Source organism: Cinclus cinclus, chromosome 9 (genome assembly GCF_963662255.1).
Source record: "Cinclus cinclus chromosome 9, bCinCin1.1, whole genome shotgun sequence".
NCBI lineage: Eukaryota > Metazoa > Chordata > Aves > Passeriformes > Cinclidae > Cinclus > Cinclus cinclus.
This window is the reverse complement of record NC_085054.1, coordinates 6,055,877-6,073,352: the sequence shown is the minus strand read 5'-3', so window position 1 is coordinate 6,073,352 and position 17,476 is coordinate 6,055,877. Positions and strand designations below refer to the sequence as shown.

The 17,476-nt window shown below is 37.7% G+C and overlaps 1 protein-coding gene across 3 annotated transcripts in view; it reads right to left on the bottom strand.

Moving 5' to 3' along the window:
* ZNF385B (zinc finger protein 385B) overlaps positions 1-17,476 on the bottom strand; it is a 123,856-nt gene that overhangs the window by 63,373 nt on the left and 43,007 nt on the right. For 2 of the 3 annotated variants that reach the window (XM_062498285.1, XM_062498286.1), the window contains exons 2-3: positions 10,694-10,729; positions 9,935-9,946 (exon numbers count right to left, since the gene is read on the bottom strand). The exons of the other annotated variant lie outside the window; for it this stretch is intronic. In XM_062498285.1, coding sequence (XP_062354269.1) covers positions 9,935-9,946; positions 10,694-10,729 — 48 coding nt within the window. The remainder of the gene's footprint in view (positions 1-9,934; positions 9,947-10,693; positions 10,730-17,476) is intronic. 3 annotated transcript variants of the gene reach the window in all.

Below are 17,476 nucleotides of genomic sequence, written 5' to 3'. Positions count from 1 at the left end.
TATGTTTTCAAAGAATGACATGACATGAACTTCGACAATTCTACCCTCAGCTTACCTTCAGAAAGAGAGAACAAAAAAAAACCAAAAAAAAAGGAAACGAAGCAGGTAACAGAATTCTCCTGTTGAATTAAATTGAAATTGGACTAAAAAAAGGGATTTTTTTTTTTACCCAAACATTTGAACTTCATTTCACTGTTAAGGACTAACGGTGCTTCAACTGATTTAAGCCTTGCAATAAGAGACTTCTTTTTTCTCCAGTTTCCAAGAGACTAAGTAATATCACTTTAATATGATTTATTTCATAAACTAAATACAATTAATCAAACACTATGCTGAAAATAAAGACAAATTAAGAGAAGTGTAAAGCCATTTTTAAAAAATGCACCATACAGCCTGTATCTATTTTCCACGATGACACCAGGAGCAGGCTGGGCAGCCCCACTGCTCCTCTTGTCCTACCACTCCCCTTGAGCCAGCACAATCAGACCAGTTGTAGACAAACACAAACCAACACAACAGAAATCTGCAGAACCAACAAGAGAAATCCAAGCAGACCAGTGAGCTGATCGAGCTAAAGTCATGCTTGTGAAACGGAGAGTACCAAGCTGGCAGCAGCAGAAATGAAAAATTTCGTTGAGCACTGATGAGTCTTATTCTCATCCAGACTCATCTGAACTAGGTCTCACATTTCCTGCAGTGTAACAGTCAGATTTCATGCCTGCCACATCGTGTTTTTGGTCATTTCTCTCAGGATGCTATCTGTTTAAGTTGACAACATGGCAGTGTTAACTCAAGTTCATCTTATGAATGCAGCAGCCCAGTCCTACATTCACAGAACAGGCACTCCTGCTCATGTGCTGCATTGGTTATTACTCAGCTCCTGATTTCCTTTATATACTTTGGCACAACTCATTTTTCCTTTCCTTCAAAGGGAAGATAACCTATTACTACTTAAAGTAAGTCTGTTTGTTCTTCTCTTTTAAAATTACCGTGACCCCATCAGCTCTCTCACTGCTCTGGAACTTCTTTTACAAGTAGCACAGATCTGTATTTTCATCCATGCAAGTATCCTTGTGGGGTGTCTGTCAGAGCCAGTGCTTTGAAGATCCTGCTTCACGGAGACACTCTGACCTGCTCTTGCAGGCTTTTTTTGTTTATATTGGCAACTGTCACATGAAAACCACTGTTCTTTCAAACAAAAGTAATTAAAAACTGGTCCCATGCAACCCAAACTTCTTGGTTTTATCTGACTCTCACCATAACAATCCACCTTTTAATTTGGATTTTGTAATTATTGTAAGTGCACTTAGAGCAAGATCTATAAGTTTGATGCTTATTTCAGTCTCATTTTATTTTCTATTTTCCCCCCACAGATTAATATTGCTCTTTCTTCATCATTCTTAGCAATATAAACCCTTTTCCATTTCCTACCTCTGCATACAGCTCTCGTGCTTGAGTCAGTAGGAATTTTATAGTTTAGCCAAATGATTCTTGCCACATTTCCTAACTTGCCTCTGCCATGAGACAGTCTGCAGCTGTGTTCTTATTAGGGTTTCTTTAGAAGAACTTTCAAACCCTTAACAGTATGCTTGATAAAAAGAAATATCCTGATAAGGATATCTTAGAGAAAAAAACCTAAATCCTCTTTTCAGAACTGCTTTCATTACTGATTGTTTGGTATGTTATCATGTTGCAACATTTTCCTGCATAATTAAAAACCAGGCAAGATGGTTATTCTGTCAATTTTCTTTTCCTACTAAAAAGCAACTCCCCCTCAGTTCCAATAAATAATGCTTTTCCTATAATAAAAATAAGTGTAAGATTTCACGCTAACTTTAAAAGCAATAATCAAATGCTTAATATTTAGTGACCTAAATGCTAGGTTAAAGACGAATCTAAGCAGCAGAAAGACTCTAGCTTGCCTCCTGGAACAGGTTGTGTATTTCCCTTTCACTTCCAAACCCCTGGTTATATACTGTGGCAAGTAACTGTAATTCTGAGTAGTGAGAAAGAAGCAATGAGCCCTTCACTTTTTTCTCCCCCTGATTTAAGAATGTGCTTAAATTCCCAATCACTGGGCTTTAAATTCACATTTAAACATTCTTATTAATTCTCTCAAGAGAACCACACATCTTTAACCTCACTTCATACTTTGCATGACTGACAAGACCAAAGACGGGATTTTGTGACTGAAAGACAATGCACATTTAACAGAAAGCATACGGTTGGAAATATGACTTTGTATCTCTAAAATATTCAAAACTTAACAATGAGAGTTGAAACTATATAATCCAAAGAGAGGGTGTTTCAGTTTTGTGGAGAGAACTGGGGAAAAGCACAAAGGAGGAAAAATGCTGCTAATGCAAAGGCGTGCTTCCACCCCAGTGATGTTTCTAGTAGCTATAATGCCACTCCCAGCAAAATGGAGAGCAAAACCACTGAAACACTACCCAGATTCCTGGAGAAAATTATTCATGTAATATTCTGAAGTCACAGTCGAAGGCATTTGATGAGTATACGTTTAGACACAAAGAAATCTTTAAAATACTTTATCTCTAATATAACTCTGCTTTTCCCTTTTAATTGCCTATATTTACAAAACCAAGACAAGCAAGCTTGCTTTTATAAACTTAAGATCTGGAGCTATGGTGTGTGATGTACAAAAGTCTGGCAAATAATTCAAACACGGATCTATTACCCTGGTGCAAATCTGTCATCACTCCTTTTAAGTCCAGAGAATCATCAAGATTAGCAGCAGTTCAAGTGTGAAATTTGGCTGAATAACTTCAGTGGGAGGAGCTCTGTGTAGAAACAGCAGCTGCCAGGCCAGACAAAAAAAAAATAAATTTTAGGCATTTGAAAAAGTACAGTCATACTGGAAGAAGTAAAATAATAAGTCCATTTGCCAATAGGAAAATTACACTTACACTTATGAGAAAAATGTAAATTATTCTAAATATATCTCAAAGATGCAATATGTATCAAGTTTTGGCAGTTTGGGGTTTTTTTCCCTTTGGTTTGTTTTTCTTTTTTTTTTAATTTAAGATCCGTTTCACCATCAGTGAAAAGACTTTTTTAAATCTTACAATTTTCTGCCAACACAGAGTTTCAGCCTTGTACAACACCTTTTCAGACATAAAATTCAAACATCTTCTATTAAGAACATTTGAAAGTTGCACTCAAAAAAAAAAAAAAAGCACCAGAAAACAAAGTGAAATTTAATCTTCAGATATGTTTTCTAATATAAAAGAACAAAAATGTATGTCACATATTTTAAATGCTTTATGGAACACACTTGAATTATGGAATACACATGAATTGATTACTATGACTAGTGCCTCAAATGGAATAAAAAGAAAAAGAAGAAAGAAGGGGTAAAAAATGATCCATCTGACCTTAGACAACATCAGAGCTAGAATACAGAACAGCCATAAACATCTTTCTTCCCCCCTATGTTGTATTGCACTGAATGGTTTGTTCTGAGAGCCTTTTCTGAGTTTTTGTTTTTGTCCATGTGGGGTCCCTACTCTTATCTGGCCCAGACTGGCCTTATTAGAGCCAGGAAAGACTAGGGATTTCCCCACACCCCTAGATTTAACAACATCATTTGCAACAAAGGATTTCAGAAGAGCAATCATTCAACATGAAAAAGGAAGAGTAAATATGCCTTCAACACAAGCTGAGAAACCAGTCATCCTCTGACATGAGTGCTCACCTGCAGCAAATTATTTAATTCTTGGGATCCATTATGAAAGATAGGAAAAATCAACTTAAAATGGGAATAAGAAGAAATCATAAGAGCAACTGGATTCCAGCGTGGCAAGCATCAGAAAACTGGAGCTGACTTTTGAGATTTCAGACTTTGATGACTGCAAGAACAGAGGTTTCAACACGATCAGCATTGCCCAGTATTTCTATTTCTATATATACACGCTCAAATAAGTGGAGAAAACCTGTAAATCAATCTAAAACCACCCAGTCTACGTATGCTGGGCTAGGTATGGACTGATAAATCACTCTATCCCGCAGTAGTGCAAAGTTAAAAATACTTAGACAAAAAACCTACAGAAAATAAAAATATCTGGACATTTTTTCTGAAAAATGTTTAGTGCCCTTGGTCATGCAGTGAGAAATATATGAAAAAGATATAAATAGTAAAAATGCTTGATGTGCTTCCAAATAATATTTGAGTTGAAAGAGCAAGGGATTGACCCACTAGAGTAGCAATTAAGGCAAAGGAGGTAAAAGCCTAATAGAAGCCTAATAACCTGGTCCAGCATAAAGGACAAAGCTCAAACTACCCATGTATCCTTTACATGAAAGAAGGACACAAAGGACTCAAAAGTCCATCTCTGATAAAGCTTATTGTGCTGAGTAGCAGATACCTTTTAACTGGGAAAGGATTTACAAATCGAAAAGAGACTGAGGTAAAGCAAGCTTTGAGAAGTTTAGAAAACACATAATTTAAGTAGGGACACCATTGGAACAATACACAACAGATGCAGAGGCTAGAGGGGGTACAGGATTTTAAAAGACTTCTGAGGTGAAGAATTCTGAAAGGTTTTGGAGAACAGAGAGAACTGAAATAAAAGGATATAAGTGAGAAAAACAGGTCTGAACATCACGGAAAGCTTCTTGGCACCAAGATTATTCTGAGAGATATTTAATGTTCACAGTGGCAGCCTTTTTAGGCTGAACCAAAGTGCAGAAATAATCTCCTAAGAGATTCTGAGATTCTCAACAGCACATGCATTTGTATCAAGACTGAATAAAACAGTGCTGTACGTACAAGAGAACCAATTCCACACTGCCAAGGAGAGGATTAGATGATCAGCAATGGGTACCATGATTGCACTCGTTAAAGACAATTTGCAATAAGGTATTGACAGTCAGTGTTAAACATTTATTTTATGAAGTACAAGCATGGCCTTGCTTCATTTCAAGGATGCCATATATTTCAAAAAGTTTTATCATGAGTTTTGATCAAGATATCAATAACACAAAATTTAACAGAAGTAAATAAAAACACAAGCATATATTACCCGCTAGAACCAATGAGAACCCCAATGCAATGTGTTTTATTGGGTCCATTTTACAGCAAAAAAGTGGGTTCTTCCTCCACAGAGTTGTCAAAAGCTCAACATGATAACACAGATGTAGGTAGAAATAGCTCTATATTTCTCTGTATAGAGCAGTAAAATGCTCTAGCTTAAGAAAAAAGAGCACTTATTTCTGTTTCAAATTTTCATTTTTATTTTCTCATGGTACTTGCAGTGTTTTTCACTTGAAGTGCAGAAGACAATATAAACACTAACAGTGTCACTCTGGAATTATGTACCTATTCCTGTGGAGAAGTAAAGCAGAAAAACTCTTTACAGTTCTGTCAAATCTGGTTGTTGACATCTGAACAATTTAGTAGTTCTGAATAGAGGAGCAATTACAAATTCTGGGAAAAGAAAGTTGCTAAGATTCCCTCTGTGCAAGTGGAATTTTCCAGTACATATAAATACTATTTTTGTCAAAGCAATTTGTACAGAGTCATGCTACCACTGCACATGAAATGGAAAGTTCCACAGCTGTAATGGAACTGGGAACTTTTGTTCATGAAACACTTTTATTTTCATATTAAAGACAAACACGCGTCATAATCAAAAGCAACACTGCTTATCTTCCCAGTAAGTAGAGGATTAACAATTTTATTCCTAAATATGAGTTGTATCTCATTTTAAATGCTAATGTTCCATAATGGATTCCTAGGAAAGGTCGTGATAAAACCCCTTGAGCTCCTGGATGCCATGTCCCTTACATCTACTGTAACAACCAGCTTGCATGCAAAGCACTGTGAGCTGAATCAGCAAAAGGCAGAAGGAGCTTGCATTTAGGGTTTGTGCAAGTGGCAGCAAAGAAGGATATCTATCCAAGAATTTATATTTACTCTTTGAGTGATGGCAACTTCCAGCTATCATTCCTACATGTATCAAAGGATTTTGATTAAAATCTGATCGTTGAACCATGGAAAGTAAGTTTAGACAATCTCATGTCATCCAATCTATCTACATGGAGTAAAACAGGAATTCTACCTCAAATCTACAATGTCAGTCAAACACCACATTATTTGAAAATCGCTTTACTATAAATAGCACTCAGAACAGCAGAAAAAGAAGTATGGGTAAGTGAAAAGCTGGAAGAGAAGAGAAAAAAGAAAAAAAGACTGGCTCCAGGGAATTTGGTGTATTTTCCATACACATGTGTATCTCAAAAAAACTCTTCCAAAAACATACCTTTAACAAGATCTATTGAAGAGAAGCTTCAAAAATCCCTAATACATGTCACAGTTAAAGGAATGGTCAGGAAGATTATGTCATATTTGCAGAGTAGATAGAAAATAATGACAAGTGTCAAGATCTTGCTCATAGTCTGGAACTTTAATTACTTAAAAGAAAATACAGAGGAAAATCATTAGAAAGATGATAGCTGTTAATGATGCAGAATAAATGATGGAATTATAATAACTAGTTAGGCATTTCAAGAATCATCCTTCAATAGCAAGAAAGAACTGTTCTGTCTAATAAAGGTAAGAACAATACAGAAATATCAACCACTTTTCCCTGAAAGTCTGGAATCCCACTGCTCCATGTCTTGCTTACACTGGAAAAGCAATAGTTACAAAAGTATAAATATGTATTTGGCTTGCAAGGAAAATTGTCACTGGTGATAAATCACAGCAAAAAAAAACAATTATATGCAGCTTTCAGAAGCGTTTATAGGGCTGGAATCTAGGACAATAATAGCTTTGTTGTAGATTGAACAATGTACAGAATTGGTGAGATTTAACACATAAAATATGTCAAAAGGAAAACGCTCCCCCCAAAAGAGTCAAGTAGAAGGAAGAGGACTAAAATGGAACATAAAATTTCACTGATCAAGTCAACAGATTTGACTTCACAGAATCGACAAAGTGGGTTCTGAGTGGGTACTGGCTTAAGCAGGCACTGCTCAGTTTGAGGCCAGGCTGGAGTTACCTGGCGGCCTTTAGTTCCTATGACATACATACATACATTTGGCACCTTGCATACATAACTGTCCCTCTCAGGAGAGCAAACAGGTAGAGAAAAACCTCCAGTACTGCATGACAACCATTTTGCTAAAATTGAGTACAACTACAGACCCCCACTGGCAGTGACCCATATAAATTAATCTCATCAAGAACGTTTAACCCCAATTGATTGCACTCTTAAAGAGATTCCCACCATTCTCTCATCTTACACTGCTTTACATACAGTTGAATGTATGAGAAAAATGAATGAGTATGTTAAAAGTAAAGAAAAAAGAACAGTTTTCTTAGTGGCTGACATCACAGTGATGTGCTGAGAGCAGAACTGGTAGAATATGCAGGGTGCCTTACTCTTCCCCATGTCACTGGTATCTCCCCTCAGCACCATATGCCCATGCTTTGCTCTCCCAGCAAAGCAGGAGACTTTGCCTTGAGGGTCCCCATCCCACCCACGGTGGCCTGCTGTCCTGGGAGCCTGATGCTGTAAACTATTCCACTTTTCATCACTGCAGCTCCACACAAAGTTCAAACCCTGATTTGGAAGAGATCCCTTGTAGAGAGTCACATCAGTGCTGACTATAAAGACAGGTTTCTTAAGTGATCCGTCTTATGAAGGATACGTATTTGTATAAACTTTAAAAAAATATATAGGAGAAAATAAGCAAGACAAAAATTTCATTAGTTCATTCAAACTAATACTGAACTCTTCACAAGACCGTTAGGGAGTTATTAACACCAAGTAATAAATAGTTTGTAACAGTGCTCTCCTTTGAAATGTTCCAGTGCTAACCACAACAGTGTCTGCACTACTCCCTTAGGCTGATCTGGTCTCAAAGTGCAAAAAAAGCTATAAGGAAAAGAAAGAAAAGAAAAAAAGAAAAAAAGAAAACATGCTGTAAGAGCTCATTGTAAGTTTTGTTACACAACACGTTGACATTTGAAAGGTTAACAGTGATATAGGTTAGAACTTCAGTTTCATTAAGAAAGTCTAAATAAATGGGAACTTCAAAAACTCTATTATTTTATTAGAATTAAATGCATGCTCCGGATTTATCTATATATTTTGAGACCCAAAAGACCGCTCAGAAAGCTTTCATATTTGAGACAAATGAAAACAAATATGGAAATCAAAATTCAAGCAAGAGTTAGATGGGTTTCCTAGAGCAAGTAGGCTAAATTATTGGAATACAGCAAATTAAATAAAACACACTAATGTTATCTTCATTTAAGAAGGGCACAAGCAGGTGTAACTGGAGCCATATTAAGCAAGGACCACGTGAGTATTTGAAGTCTAAGAGAGACATCAAATTGTATCCTGTGCTGTTGTTAAGTGAATGAAGCTGTTCTGTTTGCCAGCATCAAAATAGAGTTTGTTTGATGCTGCCAAGTAAGCTCCAGAGAACAACTGGTTGCACTTTCCATTCTCCATCTTTGTCATGGAGGAGAAAAGCCTTCTTTGATAACAGACAGCTCAAACAGTGGGGAACCGCACATTAAATTAATGAGGTGAGACTTGTACAAAATACAGAGCACTAAAATGTTGCTTTAACTGGAGAATGTGGTGCTCAAATTCAGCTAATTCAAGATTGCAAAAGGTGTCTTGGTGCACACTGCACTGACAGCATGCATACATACAGATTAAGAGGCAAAATTCCCCCAGTACATTCAGCACCAGCAGTTCATATAGATTTGTCAAGTATCAGACAAAAAATTACTCAAAATAATAGAGTTTTATTTTCATTAACTTAACACATCTGTCACTGCTTTTTGTTAAGAATGGATTTCCTTATTTAGCATGTCACTACATAAAAACTACTATAATTCCTATTCCCCCCGCTTTAGCATCAATCATCCTTTTTAAAAAAATTCCCTCATAGTTGGTTTCCAGCACTAGTCTCAGCAATGCTCAGTCTGACTTTTTCCATGGCTTTTTCCCCTTGAATTTTTTTGAACTTTACCAGACAGTAAAACTTCCTAATCCCTGAGATTAGCTATGATATTAAGATTAAAAACTATGTATAATCCCACCCCAACCCCTTTTTTATTTTATTGTTTTTAAGTAAAGCATTGCCTTCTCTTATTTTAACATGCTTAGTTTTTCAGATCAACGCTGAAGTTAGATGAGAACTTCAACTTTTATCGCCTTTAGGAACTGACTCCACTTTTCTAAAGTGGATCTGGTTCTCTGTTCCATCAAGAAACTGAGAAGAAATCTTGAGCTGCTCTCCAGGTGATATATATTGTACGTACAAGGAGCTCTTCGCTTTTCATGCAATTCATTCCATTAGAGAAGGTAAACCACAGTTTTGAATTTTAAAGCAGGACCTCATGTATAATTTATAAAAATTGCCAATTGCATCAACCTTACTTTTTCTGGTGTATTTCTGCTTCAGAATGTCCCATGCTGTTTTACTTCAGCCATAGTTGCAGTATCAATTACTGGCTATAAATGACCATGCACTGGCATCCGTTTTGTTGCTATCAACAATCCCTTGAACGTTACAGATTTTTTGGCTGACAACATCACCTACAACTTTGTTGTTACTGCTTGAAGTTGCTATAGAGACAAAAGAACAACTGAATAGCAATCTTAATGCTCAAGAAATGGTTATTCTTTAGTAACAAGATGGTACTTGCCAGTACGGAGTCTCCGGTTCTAACGGAATTTATTTTCAATAGTAAGTTTTGAGTCAGAGCCTTGCTTAAAAAAAAAAAAAATAAATAAAAAAGGCAAAGACAAAACAGCCTTTGCACTTCCTCCTGCCCACTGTAGTTCTGCTGCTAATGAAGAGGCAAAGGAGACTGTCTCTCTGCTGTGGCACGAGATAAACACAGCAGAAGCTGACTCCAGCCCCATACCCTGAAGGATAAAACAGTCACTGCACAAAGACCCTTACCTTATTCTCTCTTCTTACACATATATTTTCCTCTTCATATGTCTCAACATGGGAGGCAATAAAGAAGCTTCATGCTTCATCTTCCTCACCAAGTAAAGTGCTTCACCACCTCATGCAAAGTGCTGCTTCATCCACAGAAACAGAACACAACCTAGGAAAAAAAATCAAGGATTCCTTCCTTGAATTCTTTCCTCTAGCTGTGCAGATATGCTTTCTCTCCAGTAGAACCCTTCCTGTACAGGGTATGTGCAGAAGCTGGGACTGACAGCTGAATCCCCCTGCTCTCTGCTCATAATCCATTAACTCATATTACAGCATAACTTGCAACTGATGGGAATTGAGGGCACTCAGCCCTGGGATACTTGGAACCTTTTGGATTCCAGTGCTAGGTTTTGAAATCCCTCCATCTCCCCACAGCTCCTGCTCCTGAATGGACAGAATGCACGGGATCAGAGTAATCATTACTTTTTCGATCTTAAATCCTGTTGTTGAGGAGTCAGAGAATTTTCAAAGATAATTATAAATAGCAGATTATCCCTGGTTTGGTACAAACAAAATACAATAAATCAAAACCCTGTCCTGCAAAGCCATCCCACAGACAGAGCAAGCAGCTGTCAGAAACAGCTGAAAGAATATTTTCCTGTCCAAGAGTCTTTGTCTCACCCTCAACTTGACACCACTGCCCGGCTCCCAACACCTCAGTGGCAGCATGAACACAAAACCTATTCCCAGGATTTGCTGCCTGATCCTCCCCCAGCAGCAGGAGCAGCTTGAGCCCCTCAATTTCCTCCCCCATGAGCAGACCCTGACTTGTCTGTTCCTGAAAGGTGCAGGATAATAGTCAAGAGAAATACTAGCACGACAACAAGTAGTAGGGGATAATGCAGAAGAGAAGGAGGAAAATTGATACACAAGTGATTCTTCCTCCTCCTCGCCAGGCCTCCCTGCTGAAAGATTCCTACACATCCTTTTCCCATCACTGAATTTTCTCATCCCCTTGCCTCTGCTCCCCACAGCCCTGACATCCCACTTGAGACTCCTTTCACCTCTACCGTGGCCTCTTGTGAACCCTCAGCTTTCAACAACCTGGCCTCTGTGCCAAAATACATTTTGTTGACACTTCAGAAAGAATTCTTCACACTGACAATCATGAGCTTTTGCTCACATTGGACAAAATCTGCTTTTACTAAGAAGCCTTGAATTGACTTTGGAGCTCACACAGGAGCAAAAATATTAAATGTTAATATATGAAAGGGCAAGCAGGCTTTAACAGTGGAGGTCTGTTCCTCCAGCTTGGGAGTTTCCAGCTGAGTGAGAACATTCTAATGATAAACTGAAATTAAACACACAGATTGATTCTGGTCTTATGAGTTTTCTGATCTACAACAAAGGTGCTTAATGTGGAAATAAAATCCTTAAAAATTACTAGTTTTTATTCTTTTGAGCAAGTAATTTTCTATCAGTTGAGGGAGAAGAAGATACAGTTCAGCATCTCAGACACCACTCATCTAGGGGCTAAGGGACATGATGTAAACACAACAACAAACAGAAGGAATGGGACGATAAAAGCAACTTCATCAGAAAGAAGGCAAGACCATATTTTAAGTAAGCTCCTTGACCACTCTTAGGAGTTTTGTTAACCCAACCTCAGCATTGCCTCAGCAGATCCTGCTCTAGGCTGCTCAATCACACAGATTGCACAGTTTAGGCAAATCACCTGGGCAGACACCCAGCAGGAGAAGAGCTGGTTACAAAAAGAGAAAGTGCTCTCCTCTGATGGAGGAGAGGGGCAGCAGCCCCTGTGCCAGGGATGCCCAACAACAGCACACAATGAAGCCTCTGGAAGAGCATCCATCAGGGGCAGCAGGAGCCTGAGACCTGGGCACCACCCACTCACAGGGCAGCTGCTGCTGGATTCTGAGTCTGAGCCAACTCACATCCCCAGCTACAGACAGGAAAATACAGTCTGGCACATCACTGCTGACAGACTGCCAAGTCCAATTCTACACCTCTCTGAAAAGGAGAGCTGAAGGGAAAAGACAAATCTTAATATTAGTAATAATAATAATAATCACAGAATTAAGATGTTGGAAAAGACCTTTGAGATCATCGAGTCCAAATTATGACCAAACACCACCTTGTCAACTAAACCATGGCACTAAGTACCACGTGCTGTCTTTTCATAAACACCTCCAGGGAAGGTGAGTCCACCACCTTCCATGGTGATGAAAATAAAAATAATTAAACACAATGACATTTCTGATCCTGGTGCCCCATTAAATGAGGTAAAACTCGAAGAGAAAAGGAAATAAGTTGAGTGGCAGCCTCAGACTCAGTCCCAATGGTATTTTTATCAAATATGTTTGGAAGTACTCTCACCTTGGGAGCAAAATATAGTGCCTGACACATAATTTAAAGAAATGTGTGATGAGACAGGAAATAAAAGGTTTCAGTTTAAAGGGTTATATGGAAAGAGTATTTTACAGGAGAAAAACTTTTGGAAAAGAATTTTCAATGAAAAAAATTCCAGATGGAACTCAAAAAGAAACAAAGCAAGACACTGATAACATCAAGGACAAGTTGTATTTGAAGATTAACATACATTCATAATATATTGGGCATAATGGAAGGGTGTGTATTTAAAACTTAGTAGCTATTCACACGAAATTGTTGTGAGGTACACTGCACTAGCATCTATGTGAAGCATACCTTAATTTATTGAAGGAAACCTGGGGAAAAAAGACCAGATATAACTTCTTCAGACAAAGTATGGATCTCTCCTTCACATGACTGACATTACAAAAAACTCTTGACTTCCAGTGTCAGCAATTTGCCTTGCAGTTCAGCTCCTATTTTTAAATACTTTAAATAAAAACAGTATCTGGATAAACTGGGGGTGAAGGAGAAGGGGGTCTCAGACTACATAAGTGCAAAGGGAGAGCTGCATTTATGACAAACAGTAAACAGAGGTCATATAGCACATAATACAAATACATAAAGTTTTAAAAGTCATCAAATCAAATCACAAAAACAAAGAACAGTGCAGAAACTGGCAAACACATTCACAGATGATCCAGCAACTTCTACCCATAACCACTAAAAGCAGAGATTTAACTGCTGTCTTGCTATATTATCTAAGAAGATCCTTGCTGCACTAGTCTGTGAAAAAGTGACTTTCTTGGTGTGAAGGCCAGATGTGGGAAGCTTTTCCCCTCAGGAAGTCTGGCAGACAGAAGCTGCAGTGCTGCCCTGGGCAGAGCACAGAAGAGCTGCCACAGCCACCATGCAATGGCTTTGCAGTAGGTCAAGTTAAGAAACCTTGCTGCCTTTCTACAAAGTCCATCTTTCATCTTTTTAATCCTTTTGGTGTGAAAAAATCATTCCAGATGCAATTTAATTGGAGTTTGTATATTTTCTCAGAGGTCAGTAGCAGATACATCATTATTTACGTTCATGTTTCCTTGGGGAAATAATCCTTAGAGTATCATGGTTTTAAAATTCTGATGAAAGGCCTTAAAATTCCCCCTGGATTTGTATTCATAATTGACAGCATTATATAACTTTTAAGTACTGAATGACTCACAACTGGATACAAAATACCGACTTTGTAGAAACTTTGTTATGCTTCTTAATATTTCTTACACTTTCTTTGCTCTAAGTGTCTAGGATTTCAATCCCTGATGTTTGGATTTACAAGAAGCAATTCCTCTCTTTCAAGTAGAAGCCTTTCCTTTGTTTAATTTTAAAAAGAAAAGACAGTGCAGTCATTTTTGCTAGACTTGCATAACTACGTATCAAAGTACTTTTCAGGCAGCTATAACAGACGGATTTCCCAAATCTTACAACTCCAACTAGAAGCAAATTAAATCCATAGGTTTGCAGACTCAAAATGTTCAATGTATCTGGATGAATCTTTCCTATTTACACCAAGTATTAGAAAGTTTTAATGTATCTTCTGTGGTTAGATTTTCTGTAATCAGCTCACCCTCCCAGTTCACAAAAAGCTGCTCATTCCTGTTAACTCGAAATGCTCCTCAGATACTTGTAATGTATCTTAGAAACATTAAGACTACCACTGGCTCCTAAGTATCACTCCACAGTATAGCAAGTCTTTATGTTTAGTTTAATTGAAATCCTGTAGAAAGAAAGTTATTTACTTGTTTTTGTTTGCTTGTTTGTTGCACTATTATTAAGCTGTAATAGGATCCCATCCCTTTCAGTATTTTATACTATTTCTTAATGGCCAAACTCAAACAGGGACTCAGAAAGTAAAATGATAGTGCTCTTAATGTCCCATGAGCAGACTGCAAAAACAGTAAAGTGATACCATTTACAGCTGCTGGAACTAAACATTTGGCTTAAAGACCTCTCATGTAATAAAACATGTTTCAAAGCACCACATATGCACAGTGAATGCCACTAAAAGTAGCTCCAAGGCTGCTGCATGCAAAGGAACAGTAACACCCAAGTGGCAGAATACCCAGTGTCACCTTTATGATCCTGGCGACCAGGACAGAACCAGTCACTAACTGCACTGCAGAGAAAGCACTGTTCAAAAGGTGTCTGTGAATTGACTGGAAACCAACAATTTTTATATAAATATTTTAATGAGGTTATTAAGACTGTTCAGTTCAACCAGAGAACACCATTCCTACCTCTAATACCAGGATTAATTTAAAAGCAAATTACTATCTGAACCCCTCGCTGCACCACAAATGTTTGAGGCATAAATATTCTAAGCAAAGAGTGTCCCTTAGTTTGATACATCGTGGTTATAATTAGAAATGACGAGATGGAAGAAATGAATGGTATTTCAAAAGCCTAATGTTGGGAAAACCAATATCCAAGGCAATCTATTCAATAAAGCAAAAGAAAAGTGACCCACGGGAAAGGCAGCAAAACCAAACAGCTGAGGACTTTTAAAGGAAGACCAGAAAGTAATTAAATTAGCGAGTGCAGCCTATTTTCATGTGTTTCAATACCAGTTTCACTTGTATTTCAATTCTATTTTTAATATTAAAACTTATAAAATGTATTTTAAATCTAATAATTAGCATAATTTTAAAATTTGAAGAGCACAGAGCCACAGAGTAATTATGTAGTCTCTATCACTGCTCATCTTGAAGTATATCCCTTACTATTGAGTATACTTAGTAAGAATCTGATTAATTTTGTTCTACAGCTAGAGTTACACTTAATCAGAAATGTACATCTCTCCCCATGGACTCCTTTGCACTCAAGATGCAAAACTCAAGTGAAAATACCCCCCTTTTAAGAGTTTACTTATCTTCCATTTAAACTGGACAAAGACAAGATTTGGTGGATTGCTGATCCTATTTCTATTCTCACACGTGTTCTTGTCCATTAGATTAATTCCACTAGCCTCAGAGGAATCACTTGAGTAAAGAATAAACATTGAGCAAGCCAGCCATGACACTTGGAGCTGAAGCAGGAACTCTGTGGGAGTGTGACCTGCAGCACATTAAGCAACTGATGGGCAGTGGAGATGGTGAGCAGCCTTTTGTTTTAAAGCATGTCAAAAATACAACATACTGCTTCAGAGGCCAGCTCCTCATTCCACTGCAGCAAAGCTCCCAACAACAAAAGATAAAAATTTAAAGGACAACAGTCACAGGGAACCTTCTAAAAGCTGATCACACAGCTTTAGAGCTCAGCCAATACCATAAGTTATAAAGAGAATGGGAAAGAGAGATGGACACCCTACTCCCTCACCTCCCAGTACTCCCTACATCTTTACTACAGCTACTCTTTCACTGCCATCAAAATCACACAAGCATATAATTACTTTTCCAGTTAAACCATAGGGCTGAGTCTATCCTTATTCCTCAATCTTTTCAAAAGCTTTAAACACTTTAAATTACTTTCTTTTCACATGCTTTCTCATTCTGCTGTGCTACTACCTGTCATTTCAGGAATTTGCTGATAAGCTTTCAAAGACTGTTTCAGAGCGACTTTTCAGACCTGTTATTGGCATTTCTACCTTCTTCAGCTGTGCCACCACAACATGGTGACAGACTTTAATATATGGTATCTCAAGTCACTAAAAGCAGTTGATAATATCAAAAAACTGGTTAGCTTTTGCACTGGAAATAAAGCCCATGAATTAACTAAATAGCAGGCCTGGAAATACTGCCAAAATCTATTAAGAATTAGCTCCCTTTTCAGAATTCTTCTAATTCAGTATGTACCCTGAAGTAAACCTAAAACCTCCTGAAGAAAAAAAACAAAACAAAATAAAAAAACCCAAAACAACAAAACCCACCAAAAAACCCCAAGGAATGAAGACAAAAGTGTTTATTTCCACATCTCCTTTTAAAAGTAATCACTGGAGGCTGCTCTATAAATATATAGCACTTTTTAAAGGAGAAGCTGATCTGTGGCTGACTTATGTGACAGCCACTTGCTGTGACTACTGCATTCTACCTTTCAGTTTCATGAAGGCCTCCTAATACACGGCAGCAAGAACTACTTTCCCAATAAGTCTGTAGAGATGTATTCCTAAGTAATCTTAAGCAACATAAAAGTGATTTATGTCTCCAGAGGCTGCAATACTTATAATCCTATTTTTAAATGTATATATTATATACAGGGATATATTGTAATTCAGGTTATTTAGAATGATGAACAAAGAGTACTTTAAATTGAGCACAACTACAGAACTATATGACAAGTTTAGCATTTTTGGGGGACAATGTTTTGTTTTGGGGTTTTACTAATTATCAGCCTTTTCTCAATCAATCAAAATAGGCTATTCTTCAGGCTTAGAACAGCATTCCAAGCTGTTAAGCAATGTGCTGGGTTTGTGTAATGTGGTGAAAGGTATGAATGAGTGCTTCAATGAACAAGAACAAGAAGTACAAGGAACCAGGAGCAAGACATGGGGAGAATTTGGGCATTCTTTTGCATTGGACAAATGCCTTGACATTTAACAGTGCGTGTATTGTTGTACAGTGACAAAGGGGAAGAGTTCAAAAAGCAATTTTCATTCCTCCATTCTGAAAGCTCTGTCTTTCCTCAGCTTTCCCATAAGAATCTAGAAAGAACAATCTGATTCTGTAGTTTTCAACTTCATTTTAGCACAATTCACAATACCTAGGGCATACATTTTAGTTACTGTGCAGATACCTGCTAAAAGCAGGCAAAAAAAAAAAAAAATCAAAAAATAGCTTCAGAAATAGTAGCTTAGCTACACATGAAACTCTCTCTTTTTAGACTATTACCACACAAGCACACCCACACGAAGAGCGTGCTAATAAAGAAAGCAATGCAAATGACATTCTGCATGGACATGAAGATCCAGGATGGCCATCAGGTGGGTTTTGAAAATAACATACAGGAAGCACTCTGTGTAAATCATGGTGAGATCTGGTGAGATGCTTTATCAACTTGCAGTGGATAACTGCACTTGTCACTGTCATACCAGTCTCCACCTCTTCAAGTGAAGGAATCTGCTTTAACAGAGAACACTGGACATGGGTTTGGATACATGTCTGAAGGGTGCATA